This window comes from Hyaena hyaena, unplaced genomic scaffold, assembly GCF_003009895.1.
Source record: "Hyaena hyaena isolate Hyena2069 unplaced genomic scaffold, ASM300989v1 scaffold_118, whole genome shotgun sequence".
NCBI lineage: Eukaryota > Metazoa > Chordata > Mammalia > Carnivora > Hyaenidae > Hyaena > Hyaena hyaena.
In genome coordinates, this window is record NW_024080751.1 from 1591463 (window position 1) to 1608732 (window position 17270).

A 17270-nucleotide genomic window follows, 5' to 3' on the forward strand; every position below is an offset into this window, starting at 1 on the left:
CTCTCCTCTTTCATCTCCCAGGCTGAACATTGCTACCCGTGAAACACTAAGTTCTAGGAGGTTTTACCGCCTGTGCAGGTTCCTGTCGCAACAGTAGAGACACAGGACAGCTGTCACGGGGACCCCTCGTGCAGCCCCCAGGGCCCTGAGCACTACCTGTCTGCCACCCCTTGGAGCAGGTCTTCAGGTGCACGGTTGAAACACAACCCCACTCGTGGTCTGGGGGGTGGAGTGCAGGGTCCGGTTTGCTCCTGAGTGTCACTGAGCGGAGCCCTCTGCTCGGTGGCCTTCTGTGCCATGCCCCAACACGTATACACGGTCCTCATGGGCACCCACATCAGAGATGTCTGTTGTCAGTGAGCCCCGTGGGGGCAGGAGTCGCTGCACAGCCAGGGGGGCACACGAGCAGAGACAGGCTGGCAAGGCCCATGGAGGGCACGCAGGGGAGGGCTGTCCTTGATGGGGTGCCCGGGAAGGCCTCCCCAATTTCACGGGGTACCTGGGGAAGGGCATGTGGACCACAGGGAGCGCTTAGTGTGGCCCAGAAACAGCTGGAGCTGGGGGGAGGGGCAGCACGAGCAGCCGGGCCAGGGGAGGAGGGGGCTTTGCTGGGGGGGGGGAGAGGAGGGGGCCCAGAGCGGGCTGGAGAGGGTCTGGGGTGTGCAGGGGCCACACCACGCACACTGCTGGGTGGGTAGAGGGGAGCCTGGCACCCTGTAAAACACACACGATGTCAAGGTAAAAAGGGCGCTATCCTGGTTTGACGAGCCACCTCCTCATTCACGTACAGCAGAACCTCAGGATATGACCTTATTTTTCGATTTGGAAATAGGTTCCTTGCAGACAGAATTAAAGATCTCAGAATGAGGCCGTCCTGGCTCAGTGTGGGCCCTAAGTCCAGTGACTGGTGTCCTCAGAGGATGAGGGGACACAGAGAAGCCATGTGACTGCGGGGGCACACCGGGGGGCATGGTGCCAGCCCAGGACACCGGAGGCGGGGGGGGGGCAGGATCCCACCCTAGGCCTCCCGAGGGGGCACTGCCCTGCCCGCGCCGTGACAGTGGACTTGGGGAACTGGGAGGGAATGAGGTTCTCGCTGTAAGCCCCCAGCGTGTGGCCTTTGTCACTGGACCCCCCCCATCCCCAGCCCCCTCCCCTCTCAGGAGGGAGCTCGCGTCCTGCTGGAGCAGATCTGCTGCATCCCCACCGCACCTGGGCTGCCTGCCAGATGGCTGAGCTGGACGCACCGGGAAGATCAGAGTCTCAGGGCTCCTGGATGGAGAAGCCCCGCCTCCGGCTCCCTCCGCACCCGAGCTGCACGCCGGTGTGGACCGCAGCCCCACATCCCGGGCTTGGACCCGCGGTGCGGCCGGGACCCCGTGCGGGCAGTGCGGGCGACGTGTTGTTGCCTCACCTGGGCCCGCTGCCTGCCAGCAAGCCGGCTGCGGCTCGGTCACACGCGGGGCCCGCGGAAGCTGCAGCTGGAGGTGTGTCGGTCTCTTCCGCACATTCTGCAGGTTAGGACAGGTCGCCGGGCAGCCCAGGCTGAAGGCCGGGACAGTCACCTCCTACGGGACGGGGCCGGGCGGGGCGGGACAGGCGGCACGAAGCTGCAGTGCTTCCACGTGCTGCCGCGCCGGGCTCCCAGCTCAGGGCGGGCGGCTGGCCTCCCCGTCCGCCTCCCGGCTCCCGCGCCCATCGCGCCCACCAGCCTGGGAACGGCGTGGGGACGGACGGGCCTCTGCAGACCAGGGAGGGCTGCCGGCTTCCCCGGAGGCCAGCAGGGCAGGGCCACCTCTCAGGGGGCGCAGGGCTGAGCGCACGCCGGAGCCTGGGACGTTCTCCGCAGCAAGCGGGTGCAGGGGCTCTGGAAGTGAGGGCGCCGGGCCGTAGGGCTAAAGGCGGGCGGATCTGGGAAACGCCACATCCTGAAGCTCAGGCCCCCGTCCTCACACCCACTTCCAGAGAGGCCACGAGGAACCAAGTGACAGCCACCTCAACGGAAGTGACGCGAGGGGAGAGCCTGAGGGGCAGCCTGCACAGGCCACGTGGGGACTGAAGGCGGAGGGCACGGGGGGACGGGTCCTCGGGGCGGAGGGCGGCCAGCCGCTGGAGCATCTGGGGGACGGAACCGCCGGTGAGGGACAGGGACAGTTATCCAGGGTGAACAGAAAACGAGGCAAGTGGCCCAGGGCAGAGATCAGCTCCAAGGGAAGTGACAGGCTGCACAGCGGGCAGGGCGCCTCGAGTCACAGCGGCTTCGCTGCCAGCCCCCCGTGTAGGTGCCAGATGGGAGGCGTGTCCCCGTTCCAGGGGCCAGTGCCTGACGACAGGGCTGGAAGAGGTGGCCCTGGTGTGTGTGGGGGGCGCAGCACTGTGGCCTCGGCCGCTCAGTAAGTCTTCCCGCCAACGATGTGCCTTTATAAGATATTTTCTTTTTTAAAAATATTCATTTATTTTGAGAGAGTGTGCGCACATGGGAAGGGGAGGGACAGAGACAGGAGAGAGTCCCAAGCAGGCTCCTCGCTGTCTATGCAGAGCCCGATGCTGGGCTCGATCTCATGACTGTGAGACCGTGACCTGAGCCGAGATCAAGAGTCAGATGCTCAACCCACTGAGCCGCCCAGGGGGGCCCTCAAGATATTTTCAAACGAAAAGAAACTTAAATGTACCTAATGTCACACACCATTCCTTTCTTCATTCCATAAATATTTATCAGAGCCTCTTCTGGGTCAGGCCCTGAGGCTGCTGGGGGCCCAGCCCAGAGCAGGGCAGACGCAGGGAGGCAGCCAGTGTCGCCCCTGCACGGGGTACCGCGTGTGTCGGCGCCCAGCCAGAGATGAAAGGCCATGATAATTAACGCTGCTCTACGAGGTCCTTTGTGGCGGCCCCAGGGAGAGCAGAGAGATCGCAAACTCATCTGTTTCCAGAACACAAGGACGTGGGAAATTCTGAGACATTAAAATAAAGCTTCAGGCAAAGGAGGCTGGCTCCAGTTGCAGGCGTGACAGCAGATCAGAACTGAATTGTTCCCGAAGGCTCAGGCTCAAGCTGATGATCACAGACACCCGGAGCCCAGCAGCCGGTGGCGGGGACCCTGTGGCTAGTCCCCTCACATGGCCCAGGGGCCCCTGCTCCCCATCACCTTAGGTCCACGTCCACTTTGTCCCTAAAGGGCCCTCAGGGCCGTGCCCTAAGCGTCAGACTTCATTTGGGGGGAGCACGCGTCTGCGCCCGCAGTTAATAAGCCACACGCGGCCGGGAGCCAGAACCCGCGGCCCTGGGTCGGATATTGGGTGCACTCGGTCGTGAAGCAAGCGGCGGCCACACAGCACAGCTCAGTCTGGGAACAAGGGGGAGGCGTCGCCCCTGCTGCTTCTCTCAGACGGGGGCACTTGAGAAGCGCCTCGCGCCTGCGGATGCGCCCGGGCCCCTCACCCTCCTGTCCCCTCCGTGGGGCATGCAGGCCTCTGGGGCGGGCACGGTGTGGGGGCTCCTGGGCCTGTGTCTCCCGCTCGGGGTCCCACGCGTGGTGTCCCGCTCGGCTCACCCAAATTCGGGTCACTTGGCCACAGTTGATGGCTGTGGGGTCCTCGCCACTGAGGGGCACTCGGCGACACGGATGAGGCTACCTCAGCCATCAGCACGGCGTCTGAGGTCCTGGCACGTCTGCTGGAGGGGGGCCAGCTGCCCGCGGAGGGCACGGCACCAGCGCTGCCGATTCTCGATAAGCACCTCTCGGTGTCTGCGCTGAGCTGGGGCCGCTCAGAGTCCACCCCGGGGCGGTGGCCCGGCTCCTACCCCCGAGCGGCCACGTGCTGGCCGTGGAGCTCCCGCAGCCGCATCAGCAGTGCCTCCACGTTCTCCCCGGTGGCCGCCGATAGCGCGATGGCGCCGGGGCCCAGGCGCGCCCGCAGCTGGGCCACGGCAGCTCTGGCCTCGGGGAGGTCGATCTTATTTGCCACGACCACGTGGGGTCGCTGCGACAGGCCGGCTTCGTGCTTCTCCAGCTCCCACTTCAGGTCCTCGAGCTGAGTCCACGGCTCTGGCTCCGACAGGTCCACCACGAACAAGAGGCAGCGGCAGCGCTCGATGTGCCTGAGGAAGGAGCTCCCCAGGCCCCTGCTCCGGTGCGCGCCCCGGACGATGCCCGGGATGTCGGCCACTGCAGGGGGAGACAGAGCGGGGGCTGCCTCTGGGGCCGGGTCTCCAGAGCGCCTGGACACGGATGTCGCCGGGGCCCATCGGGGCCGCCCGCCATCCCGGGCACCGAGGCTCTGAGCTGGGTATTCAGGGGACGGCGGGGGGAGGGGGGGAACGGGGGACAGGCACATGGGGGGCGGTAAGGAATAGTGAACACACGCACGCCGGCCTCTGGCTGTAAAAACGACGCGGATAAGGGGAAAAGAGCCTCCTGTCAACTATTAAGAGCTGGACTCTGACGGACATCATGATGAGCACTCGGCAAACAGAAACCTACGCAAGTAACATCAGCAGCAGGCTTACTATTTTTAATGGTACCTTACCTCCCGGGAAGAAGTTTCCTCCCCTCCGATTGGCGCGGGGAAAGCTTTCTAAGTCCCGTGTCACCTCTATGACAGGCCCCGAGGGGGGAGGCAGGCCTTCCTCGGGCCTGAGAGGCGCCCTTGGGCTCCCGAGCGCACCGCCAGGTGCCCGGCAAGAAGCGACTTCGCCAGGGGGTGCGGCAGGGCTGTGTGTGGGCCAGCCGTGCCAGGGCCACCTAATCAGGGCTCTGAAGGACACTGTCTACACCCAACCGTGGAGACAGGACTATGGAAGTTCCACCTGCTATTTGCTGGTGGTCCTCATAGCGAACGATCCCGACGTGGGGCTTCAAGGTGGTGAACGGGTAGGGCGCCACGGCAGGCCTTGCGTTCGAGATGGCCCGGAGAAGCGAGGACTTCCCGGCATTGGGGAGCCCGACCTGGAAGAGGCGGAGACGGGGTGTCACCTCGGGAAACCTGTGCCAGCACTGGGGACAGAGCTTCTATTCTCGGCTATGCAAACGCCCCCTCCCTCCTCCAGCCCGAGGCCCCACACGGTCCCCACCATCCCGGCGTCGGCCACCGTCTTCAGCTCCAGGAAGAGGATGCGCTCCTGACCGGGCTGCCCGGGGGTGCAGGTCACCGGTGCACGGTTGTCATTGGCCAGGAAAAAGCGGTTGCCTTTCCCTCCTGCCCCCCCAAGAGCGGCGATGTACTCGGCGCCCGGGCGGGACAGGTCAGCCACGACTTCACTGCCCTCCTTCACTAACGTGCCCACGGGGACCTGAAAAGAATAAAGCACTTGCACAGCTGGAGGGCAGACATGTGGCGTGGACCAGACCCCGTGCATCTGCCCACATCTGGAGGAGGGGCGAGGAGCAGGGGGAGGGGGCACCGCTAGGCCCCCTCCTCACAGAGCTACAGAGCGCCAGGAGAAAGGTCCCGACCCACAGAGGGACTTTAGGGCCATCACACTCCCTGTAATCGGCCTAAGTGGCTTTTTGGAATGGTGTTTCTAAAACATTAGGGTGGATGGAAGCCTCTGGAAAACACTTGGATCATCTGAGAGAGTCAAGTCCCCATGCCCCGAGGCGAGGCCCTGAGAGGGTCAGAGCAGAGGGGGAGGGGACCCCTGGGGTCCTGCATTTTAATACAATGATTTCCTGATTTTTGAAAACAGGTCATATATGCATGAGGGCTAAAATTAGGACCACATCTCGGTGTTGGGCAACTGTGCGTCCAAGCTGGGGACCCCCGCAAAGCACCTCGCGCAGCCACGGCGGGCTCACCTGGACGTAGAGGACGGCGCCGCCTCGCCCGGAGCAGTTCTTCCGGCCGCCGGCCTGCCCGTGGAGGCCCTGGTACCGCGACAGCACGGAGGACAGCGACTTGACTTGCTGGTCAGCTACGAGTCAGAGCAAGGACCTTCACCCTGCTTGGCATTTACAGGCAGAATCCTCTGCACACTGTCAACTTCCCCTGGGTCAGTGTAAGGACCGAATGCTCGCACCCGGAAACACGGACTGAAGTTGTAGCACGAGATACTGAACAAGCAATGTGACATTTTATAAAGCTAAATTCTCACTTTCTTTCAAAAAATACAAGTTTTGAAAAATTCAAAATTACCCATAATGCCGTCATCAAAGTAAAAATAGTTCCACTTTCGGGTTTGCCTGGGTGGCTCAGTCAGTTAAGTGTCTGACTCTTCAAACTGGCTCAGGTCACAATCTCAAGGGTTCATGGGATCAAGCCCCACATCCCGGCCCCATGCCCAGTGTGGATTCTGCTTGGGATTCTCCTTCCCTCCCTCTCTCTCAAAATAAAGAAATAAACTTTAAAAAAAGAAAAAGGAGGGGCGCCCAGGTGGCTTAGTCAGTTAAGCGTCCGACTTTTGCTCAGGTCATGATCTCGCGGTTCGTGGGTTCGAGCCCCGCGTCGGGCTCTGTGCTGACTGCCAGCTCAGAGCCTGGAGCCTGTTTCAGTCTGTGACTCCCTCTCTCTCTGACCCTCCCCTGCTCACGCTGTCTCTCTCTCTCCTAGAAATAAATAAACATTAAAAAAAATTTTTTTTTTAAAAAGAAAAAGGAAAATAAAAATAGCCCCACGTTCTCATGTCATGAGCATTTACTACATTTGCCGGTTTATCAGGCGTTTGTACTCCACGTGGTCAGCACAGCCTCAGCCTCCGGCACGCTGGGAGACAGCGACCCCGACCCTGTCACTGACACACTGCACTAGAACGCTGCACTCCCTGAGGGAACACGAGCTTGTGCTCCTCAAATTTAGAAAACCCACCGCCGAAGTTGCTTTGGGGGCGTTACATATGAACGTACATATGACTTAATAAAAACGACGTCTATACGTCGACATTTGAATTCAAATCCCCACGAGGATGAGAAGCTGGAGACTCTCCACCCCCCAACAGAGTCGAGCAGACACCCCGATCCTTCCCACGCTGCCCATGGGACACGTGCCTCTCAGGATGACGTGGCCCCCGTCGCCTCCGTCACCACCGTCGGGGCCTCCGAACTCCTTCCGGGGCTCACTGTGGAAGCAGCTCACCCCATCGCCTCCATGTCCCCCTCGGATGAGCACTCGCCGATGGTCCACGAAATGCCTCTTCTGCAGAGAGCACAGCGAGCCCGCTATTCCTCACCCCTGCAGCCGTGCAGGATGTGCCTTTGTACCTACGATGGGTTTTAAGACTAGAGGTGCGGGGCACTTGGGTGGCTCAGTCGGTTAAGCGTCCGACTTCAGCTCAGGTCATGATCTCATGGTTTGTGGGTTTGAGCCCCGCGTCAGGCTCTGTGCTGACAGCTAGCTTAGAGCCTGGAGCCTGTTTCAGACTCTGTATTTCCCCCTCTCTCTGACCCTCCCCTGCTCCCGCTGTCACTCTCTCTCAGAAATAAATAAAAAAACATAAAAAAAAAAAAGACTAGAGGTGTATGGTGCTAATGTCACTAAGGTCGCCTATGATGTAAATGTAAGAGAAGGTGCCCAGGAGCCCCTACTCTTCGTAGGCCCGCGTCCGTCAACAAGGCACACGTGAAAAGTGGTCAGCCTGGAATTCACAGTTGGATAATGAAGCCAACATTCCCAAACAAGAAAACAAGAGCTGTTTAGAAAATATTCCTTAAATAACACATCTTTCCGTATTTTTTCAAATAGAACTGCACTAGCGACATAAGAGGTCTCTACTACCAGAAAGACACCACAGGAACATGAGGGAGTCCTCGGCGGATTCTCAGGCTTCTAACTCTGCAGAAGGAATGTTCCCTGCAGCCCGACTGAAGACGGCTCCCGTCTACAGGTCGCAACACAAACAGAACTCCCGACCTGAGAGGAAGTGGTGCCCTAGGCCCCTAAGGGAGGCACAGTCTGGGTAAAGAATGAGAACTAACTAGGTTCACATTAACAAACATCAGCTCAGCCTCCAAGAAGGGCAGCTCTCCGAGGGGCCAGGCTACCTTGCCAGGGACGCTCCTGCCAGTGGGCAGCGCCCCAGCCTCCTGCACGCGGGTGCGGCCATCCACGCGGCCCCTCTGCCAGGGCACCTGCATTTCTGCCCGCTACTCCAGAAGCACATCTTTTTTTTTATACACAAGTAGTTTAAGATCCTCTGGCACCACCACGTGGAAAAACCGTGAATTACCATTTCAAAAAACCGTGAAGTGTAATTTTCCTATATGCTAACATAATCAAAATCAACCTGATGACCAAAAAATGATGAACATTCTAGGCAAAATAAAACTTAGATTCAATGTGTACATTCAGGGGGAGGCCAAGACGCATCGGAAACGCTGTTCGCCCAGTGATGCTTCTGCCCCCCCACACACCCATTTAGGAGTAAATGAAGTGGGTCATAAGCACGTATTTTCTTAAATTTAATCAAAGATCATTCATGTTTCTAGTGGATCTTGGTGAACAGAAAGAAACCAGGAGAGGCTTAAAGAACCATAAAACTAAAGGCATGCCTCCTCCCCCCACAGACGTTTTAAGTTAAGAACGACTCATCCCCACCTAAGAAGGAACCTGTACACACGTCACAGGGCCGCCGGGGGGCTCGGTCGGTAGAGCGTCCGGCCCTTGACTTCGGCTCAGGTATTGACCAAGTGGTGACTCAGGTGGTGAGTTCGAGCCTCACGTTCGACTCTGTGCTGGCGGCGCGGAGCCTGCCTGGGACTCTCCCTCTCCCTCCCTCTACTGTCCTCCCCCTTGAAATAAATAAACTTAAAAAAAGGAAAAAGAATGCATCTAGTGCACGTGTCGCTATGCAGGCCGTGCGCCCTCCCGGCTGAAGGAAGGAACACGCTGGTGCTCCCAGGCGCCTTCCCCGCTCCCGTCGTTTACACGAGAGCACGGAGAGCACAGGGCATCCCTTCCGCCTCAGCATGTTGCAGATGCGACCTGTGTCCCTTCAGTAACACCATCAGAGCAAGTGAATGGGAGAGTGAGCACTCACAACAGCGCCATATGCCTTCTGGGCGGGGGGGGGCGGGGGGGGGGGCGGAACCTCCTTCAAGGTCAGATATCTCACCAGCTTCTTCTCGGAGAGCAGTTTCTTCCCGGGGGGGTCCTGGTGCTTGGCGAGGTCCACGCAGCTGGCCGAGAGCGGCCTGGGGGGGCCGTGCGGAGGGAGCCGGCCGGGCTTGACCCAAGTCCAGCACCCCATGCCCCCAAACACGGTCCGAGGTCCTCCCGAGAGAAGGCGCGAAGGCAGCATGGCTCCTTAAGAAAAATCAAATGGGCAAAATCAGATGCCTGGTTAAACCTGCAAAGCGACGGGCGCCTGGCAGCTCAGCTGGTCAAGCATCTGACTCTTGATTTTGGCTCAGTCATGATCTCACGGTCGTGAGACGGAGCCCTGACTCGGGCTCTGCGCTGACAGAGCACAGCCTGCTTGGGATTCTCTCTCAATATAAATAAACTTAAGAAAAACCCAAAACCCTGCAAACTGAAACTAGAGAAAAGGCCTGGGCACAGCAGTATCTCAAAGTGTGTTTAAAATTTTTTTTTAACATTTATTTATTTTTGAGAAAGACAGAGACAGAGTGTGAGTCAGGGAAGGGCAGAGAGAGAGGGAAGCACAGAATCCAAAGCAGGTTCCAGGCTCTGGGCTGTCAGCACAGAGCTGGACGTGGGGCTCGAACTCTTTAACTGTGAGATCATGACCTGAGCCGAAGTAACCAACTGAGCCACCCAGGGGCCCCATCAATGTGTGGTTTTGGAAAAAAAAACCCATCAACGGGACTTCCTTCCGTCACCAGTCCAGCCCCGGGCCAGGAAGGGTCCCCTGCCCTCCTCAGCCTCTGTCTTACTTGGGAGGAAGCTCTGTGTACAAAGGATTTAAATCGTTACATCTCCCGCAACACTGGATACACTCCCGTACAGGTTGTCAAATATCTGCTCAAAAAGAAAACCTGAGCCTCAAGTAAAAATTTCTTAAAACACCCAGGAGCGCCTGGGGGGCCCAGTCAGTTGGGTGTCCGGCCCTTGATTTCGGCTCAGGTCATGATCTCACGGTTTGTGGGATCGAGCGCCTTGTCAGTGTGGGGGGTTGCTTGGGATCCTCTCTTGCTGCCCCTTCCCCACTTGCATGTGCATGCTCTTAAAATACCTGCTAAAAAATGTAACGAAACACTCAATCACTCAAATATTAGTGGGTTATCCGGTACAACTCAAAACTAGCCAAACTGGACCACTGAGGATATGGACTATGGAGTGTGGTGGTCATGCCCCGGACCGGAGGCAAATGTCCCCTCCGCCCTTGTCCCCAGTGTGAGCCGAGGAGCACTCTTCCCTGTGTGTCCGTCAACGGCACAGAGCTGGCTGGACAGGCCGCCCACCTGCACGCTCAGTGAGTGTGAGCCACTTGTCCCTAACTGGGAGCTGCTCGTGCCGTTACTGGTTCATTCAACAGCCTGTAGCGGGTACACACCTGCTGGTGCCAAGGCCACATGGGAGGCAGCCTGGGACCTGGGCCTCTAGCGGCGGTGGCCCCTCCTTTTGCAGTGAGTGCCCGCTACCCACCCGCTCTGACGTCCCTGCCGCATAGGCACACATGTGCCACACAGAAGGAAACTCATTTCTAAGTATGAAATATATATGCAGACAGGGATAGAAATGTACACTTAATATTTAAAACACAGGGGTGCCTGGGAGGCTCAGTCGGTTAAGCATCTGACTCAGCTCAAGTCATGATCTCACGGTTCGTGGGTTCAAGCCCCGCGTCGGGCTCTGTGCTGACAGCTCAGAGCCTGGAGCTGCTTCGGATTCTGTGTCTCCCTCTGCCCCTCCCCTGCTCATGCTGTCTCAAAAATAAATATTAAAAAACAATTAGAAAGCCACCAAGCGTGTAGCACAGCAGGAGAGGAGACATGATCTGCCTTGTCCTTAGAAGCCCTTCCTGTGTGCCTCCAGCTCCACGTCTGGGCTCCGCATGGAAGGGACTTTTCTCTTCACAAGGCACGGAAATGTTTTGCTTCTCATTTGGAAACAGTCATGGTTATGGAAAAGCTGGAGTAGGGGGTGGAGGACTCCTTCCTTCTGGAATGGCCTGCGGGGAAGCTGCCGGCCCAACTCCCCAAGCCCCAGGTCATCTCACGTGCCCCCACAGAGCCGGTGTCCCCCGCGAGCAGGTCGCCCGGCCCCCGCACAGCCCCCCGCACGGCTCTTCAGTCTCCCTGGCCTGGGACGCTCCTCAGCCTTTCCTTGGCTCTCGTGTTCGGGACACTTCGAGGCCACAGGCCGGGCATCTTGCAGCACGTGTGTGTCCCCCGTCTGACGGACGTCCCCTCCCCTCGTGACAAGAATGTCACATGGGCCCCGCAGAGGGTGGGTCTCCTTGGTCCCTTCCTGATGCACCCGGAGCTCCTGCCCTCCGGGGTCCCTGCCGGGGTCCCCCTCCCCATTAGCTCCCCATTTATTCAGTGTCGTGGGCTCGTGCTTCCCTATTTTGTTCAGTGAGCTACACTTGGATATGCATGCACTTATTTGTGCACTTATTTATCTATCTATGTATCTGGCTATCATGTTCCAACTGTCTCCAGTTTGGCCAGTGGTGGCCCATCGATGTTTGAGAACTTCCTGCTTCCGGCTACAAAGCGTTCTGGGCTCACTTCATGTTCCCCCCAGATGACCCTGAGATCAGCCTTTACTCAAGAAGCCCCGCTGCTGTGAGTGGAGAACGGGATTCAGAAGCCGCTGGGCACGGTCCTCGTGGTCCCGGCCACTGGGCTGTCGCGGCTCGTGGGCTCTCGGGGGGCACCCGGAGGGCAAAGGTACGCGCACCCACACACAACTCGCCTGTGCAGTCATTGCTACGCCCGTCTGCCCACAGCGAGCAAGCAGGCATTCACACCCAGGTGCCCACCGCACACCACGCGACGCACGCTTGTTTCCTCTTTCTGTCTTGACAGCCCCATTCCCGGACCGCCGGGGCCCCGGACAGCGTCTGGACATGTGTGTTCACTGGCTCAATCCCCACAGAAGCCAACCCTCCCCTCCCTCACCCCCCTGCTGTGCCATCCTCCCACCCCCATGGGGATACCCTCCTGTTCCCTTTCTGTAAGTATATATCATTTGTATAACCTTTATTTGGGAAGGATTTTAGACTTAACACAAAAAGGTGAAAGATATTCCCACATACCCAGTTTCCCCTAACATTAGCGTCTTACGTGACCGGGATACGTTTGTCAAAACTAAAAACCCAACTTCGGTCTGTTACTATTCGTTAAACTCCAAATGGCATTAGGATTTCACCAGTTTTCCCACCAACAGCTCCTTCTCTGTCCCAGGGCCGCATCACGGGCCCGCGCGGCGCTCCGCCACTCGGAGTGCCGTCTCTAAGACAAGGCCGCCCGCCCGGCGTTTGGGGCCCGGTGAGGATGCCCGTCGGGAGGGGCGATGACACAAGGCCGTCTCGGATGGTGAAAAAGCTTTTCTTCAAGAAATGCTCAAGAAAGTTCTTCAGGCGGAAGAGCACGGCACTCGAGGCACCCCCAGATCTTCAGCAATGAGAGGCAGCAACCGAAGGGAAAATGTGTAGGACCACTGGCCGCTTTCCTCGTGAGAGCTCTCCGAGCCCCGAGCAGCCGAGCGCGGGTGACAGGGGACGCCTGAGCACATGCCAGCAGTTCCGGAGAACGGGGCTCACAGAAGCAGGCAGAACAGACAGACAATACGTAACAAAACAGCGTACTGTGACCTAACCAGACGCCTAACTGAGGTAAGACAGATGTCCGGAAACAGCATTACGGGAGGCGAGGGGAGACATCGGACAGGGACCCGAGGGCACCGAGCAGCCGCGGGTCTGCGCAATGACGGCCTCAAAACACACGGGGCAAAATCTGAAAGAACTGAAGGGAGAAGCGGACCTCGGCACGGCGACAGCGGGGAGTTTTAATACTGCTCTCTCAGGAAGTGATTAAAAAAAATGTAGTGGAAAAGAAAACTAACAAACAACCGAAAACAGCGAAGGTGCAGAAAATCTGAACCATCTTATCAACAGGGTCAATCTGACCTGCACAGAGCAGTTCATCCAACTGCAGAGCTCGAGTTATCTTCAGGCGTGTGGAACCCTCGCCACACAGCCCATCAGATGGGACGCAAAGCCTCAAGCATCGACTCAAGAGGACGGAAACCACGGGGTGGGGGGCGGTGTTCTCCGGCTACAACAGGACGGGAGTCAGGACGGATACAGCACCGAGGAAACCCCAGCGACCTGGATCTAAAACCAACTAAGATCAAGAAACCAGAAAGTGCAAAGCAAAGTGGAAGGGAGGAAATAATAAAGAGTAGAAATACACACTAGGAGACAGAAAAACATTACCGCCACTGAAAAGACTCACGGAAAAGACCCAGAGCTGACAAAGCTCAATTCGGACTGATCAAGAGTGAATGCAGATCCCCAATGTGAGGAATTAAAAAGGGGTTCTCAGTACCTACTGTACAGACACGTGAAGGGTAAAAGGATGCTCTGAACAAGTTTTGCCAGCGAACCCAACAACTTGCGTGAAATGGACAAATTTCTTGAGAAATGCACCTTACCATCTAACACAAGAAGAAACAGAAAATCTATATAGTTCTGTGTCTACTGAAAAAAATTAAACTGCTTATAAGAAACATTCCCCAAAAGACTCTAGACTCAGACAATTTTACTGGTAGATTCTAAAGAACATTCAAGGAGGACAGAACAGCAATCTTAGACAAACTTTCACAGAAAAAGTAAGTGAGTTCACTACCCAACTCACTTTACAAGGCCAGCGAAACTCTAGTACCAAAGCCTGATGTTACAAAGAAAATTACAGTCCAACATCCCTTGTGAACAGAGACACAAAGCATCTTTGACAAAAGAGCATCCAGTTGAGGCCATCACACACCAGGGCCAAGCAGGTCGCCCCCCGGAACATGGGCCTTATCAGCAGTTACTAACCCCACTCCCCTCTCCCACTGTCAATCACATTCATCTGACCCACGTCAACAGCCATTTGTGATCAGGAAAAGGAAATGCTGCAGCAAACGAGGAACGGGGGGGGGGAACATCTCTAAGCTGACACCAGGCATCGACAGAAGGCCCACGCAGCCATCACACAGACCGGAGAAAGACTGGACTGTCACCCCGAGCTGCTCAACACTTCTATGAAACACTCTTTCAAACACTGCGATAAAGAACTAAAGCAAAACAAAAAAGGAGAGGTGACTGTGCAGAAGATATGATTGTTTCCACAGACAGTCCCAGGAAAACCTATAAAACAATGACTAAAATTAATAAAAGGATTAAGCAAGTTTGCAGATTATGAGATTGACACCTAAAAATCAATTGTTCTCATATGCTAGCGCCAAACAACTGGAAAGGGGAATTAGGGAAACCATCTCCTCCACAGTAGCGCCGGATACAAAAAGTACCTAGAAACATGTTTAACTATCAACATTCAAGACCTCTACCTCATTGCAAAACACTGAGCTGAGTACTTTTAGGGATGACCTCATCCAGGCCTCACAACTACTCTTTAAGGAAAGTGCTTTCAGTCTCCCTGGTTCGGCAGATGGAGAGCCGGAAAGTGGCTCACCGAGGTCTGGGTGGTCAGGTGGCAGGCGGCAGCGGTGCAGTAAGGGACGAGACCAGACCGCCAGCACTGCTGCCCGCACATCCACAGCTGCCCCGTGCACCCAGCCGTGGCTGACACCAGGCACAGGGCACTGGTGACACGAAACCCGGAGGAGACCCATCGCGGAGGTCGTCGGCTCCGGGGCCAGAGACGTGCGCTCGGAATCTTGCCTACGGGGCGTACTTCTTCCGGCCCTTCCAACTCTGGGTGGAAAAAAGCCTGCTGACGGCATGCCTAGTGACAGGGCTTCCCTCGCTAAGTAACAAGTTCCATGTCGCTTCACACTGCTGTTTGCTCTGTCTTCCTTCTAATGTCATACCTGCACTGCGCAATGAGGGACCACTAGACACATGGGGCTCTTCAGTTAAATCAGTTGAAAATTTAAAAACAGGGCGCCTGGGTGGCTCAGTTGGTTGAACATCCAGCTTTGGCTCGGGTCATGATCTCACCATTCCTGAGTTCAAGTCCCGTGTCAGGCTCTGTGCTGACAGCGCAGAGCCGGCTTCAGATCCTCTGTCCCCCTCTGGCTTTGCCCCTCCTCTGCTATCTCTCTCAAAAACACACATTTAAAATAAATAAATAAAAATGTAAAAATTCTGTCTCTCAGGTACACAAACCACATTTCAAGTGCTGACAGCCACGTGGGGCCAGTGGGCCCCGTAGCGGACATCACACTTCCACTACTGCAGAGAGTCCTGCACAGAGTGCTGGGCTCTACTGTGGGAACCTCAGAAAGTGAGCTCAGATTCCTCCCGGGAGCATCCGTCTTCTGGGCGCGTTCAGCAGATAAAGGACAGACAGTGATGAGAGCCCAGGGTCCAGAGTCCAGCGGGTGTTATGGTTACAGGACGGGCTTTTACAATTGCTGGGAAGGCGCTTAGCACGTGGCAAGGGCTCCACTTTATTTATTTTTTAACATTTACTTATTTTTGAGAGAGAGAAAGAGAGAGCAGGGGAGGGGCAGAGACAGAGAGGGAGACACAGAATCCGAGGCAGGCTCCAGGCTCCCAGCTGTCGGCACGGAGCCTGATGCGGGGCTTGAACTCATGAGCTGAGAGATCATGACCTGAGCTGAAGTTGGACACTTAACTGAGCTCCCCAGGCGCCCCCCCCTTTATTTTTAAAATTATCTATCATTACTTTTCTTCACGTAGGCTCCCTGTCCAACGTGGGCCTACGAACTCCCCGCCCCCAGATGCAGCGGGATGCTCTGCCCACCACCGAGCCAGCAGGGCTTTGGGCACTATCGCTTCGTTCTAAACAGCGTTGAGCCCAGCTGTCCTGCTGCACAGAAGTTGTTCTTTACCAAGAACCTCTTCTAAACCTACAGAAATCTCAAAACTCATTCCTTACAACCACCTACGAGCGGAAGTGCTGGCTGCAGAGCTGACCCGGAAGGACCTCCCTCCGGCAGCGGCGGGGGGCGGGGCGGAGGCACTTGCTCTCCCTGCCGTCCGGGAAGCCCCTGCGGGCCGCTCTCATCTGGTCCCGGGGGCGGCACCCTCCCCACTGGTTCTCTGGGTTCGGGGGCAGAAGCGACTCCACTGCGGCAGCGCCAGGCCGGCGCCCCGCCTGCACCGTCTCCGCACACGTTGCTCCTCGACGGCTCCGTGGCGATGCTGCCCGCCCCGGACCCGAGAGCCCGCCTGCTCAGGGTCCGCGGCGACAGCCGCCACACGGGGCAGCGAGGCTGTCTCCCGCCAGCGCCCGGCGCGGGTACGCGGGGCAGGGAGCCGCGTCTGCAGCAGCGCTCCGTCTACACGCGCTCCGAATGCTTAGCGGGACATGTGCGCGCTCGCGTCTCTCCTGGCGGCCGCGCGTCCCCGACGGCGACGCAGACAAGGACGCGGGGGCGCCCGGGACTCAAGGCCGCTCCCCACAAGGCGTGCCCGCCATCCCAGACCCGGCGCTCCCGTCTCCCGCGCCGCCCCGACGCGGGCCGGCGCCGCACTCGCACTCACCGCTTCGGGAAACGTCACTTCCGGGACCTGTACCTGGGTCGCCCGATCACTTCCGGGCCCGCCCCCGGCACGGCTGCGCCTGCGCAGGGCCTGCTCGGCGCGCCTGAGCGGAAGATAGCATCTCCTCCGGTCCCGGTCTTTGGGCGCAGTCCCCTGTGAAGAGGCGTAGGCGGGCGGGCGCACGGCCACCGCGTCAGACACCGGAGCCCGGTCCGACTGACGCGGCTCATCGCCATCAGAGACCCGCCTGCCCCGTTCAGGCACCGGACACCCCATCGGAGACCTGTCTGTCAGACACCCGCCTCCCCCGACAGTCGCGGCCGCTCCTGTTAGACAGACCTGCCTCCCGCGTCAGACACTGGCCTCCCTTTTCAGACCCCTGTTACCTCGTCTGACTGACCGGCCGCCTGCATCAGAGACCCGCCTCCCCCGTCAGGCACCGGCTGCCCCCTTCAGACAGACACCGTCGGAGAGACATCTGCCTCCCCCTTCGGACACTGTCCGCCGCTGTCAGACTCCCCCCCTCCACCCCGCCTCCCCCGTCAGACACCCCCCCCACCCCGCCTCCCCCGTCAGGCATCGGCTGCCCCCTCCCACCCCCACCCATCAGAGACCCACCTCCCCCGTCAGGCACTGGCCTCCCGTCAGGCACCGGCTGCCCCCTTCAGACAGACACCGTCGGAGAGACATCTGCC

General features: G+C 58.1%; 1 protein-coding gene across 2 annotated transcripts; it reads right to left on the reverse strand.

The window, feature by feature from the left end:
- Positions 1-2558: 2558 nt before the first annotated feature.
- Positions 2559-16605, reverse strand: MTG2 (mitochondrial ribosome associated GTPase 2). 2 transcript variants are annotated; one of them, XM_039237058.1, is made up of 7 exons: positions 16576-16605; positions 9043-9233; positions 6980-7127; positions 5795-5910; positions 5071-5289; positions 4807-4945; positions 2559-4165 (listed from the first exon to the last, which is right to left on the reverse strand). In XM_039237058.1, exons 2-7 carry the CDS (start codon positions 9226-9228, stop codon positions 3798-3800), a joined length of 1176 nt encoding a protein of 391 aa, XP_039092989.1. In that variant the 5' UTR covers positions 9229-9233; positions 16576-16605; the 3' UTR covers positions 2559-3797. The 2 variants fall into 2 exon arrangements, with proteins under 2 accessions (XP_039092989.1, XP_039092990.1); XM_039237059.1 differs by lacking the exon at positions 16576-16605 and adding an exon at positions 15978-16569.
- Between the last annotated feature and the right edge of the window lie 665 nt (positions 16606-17270).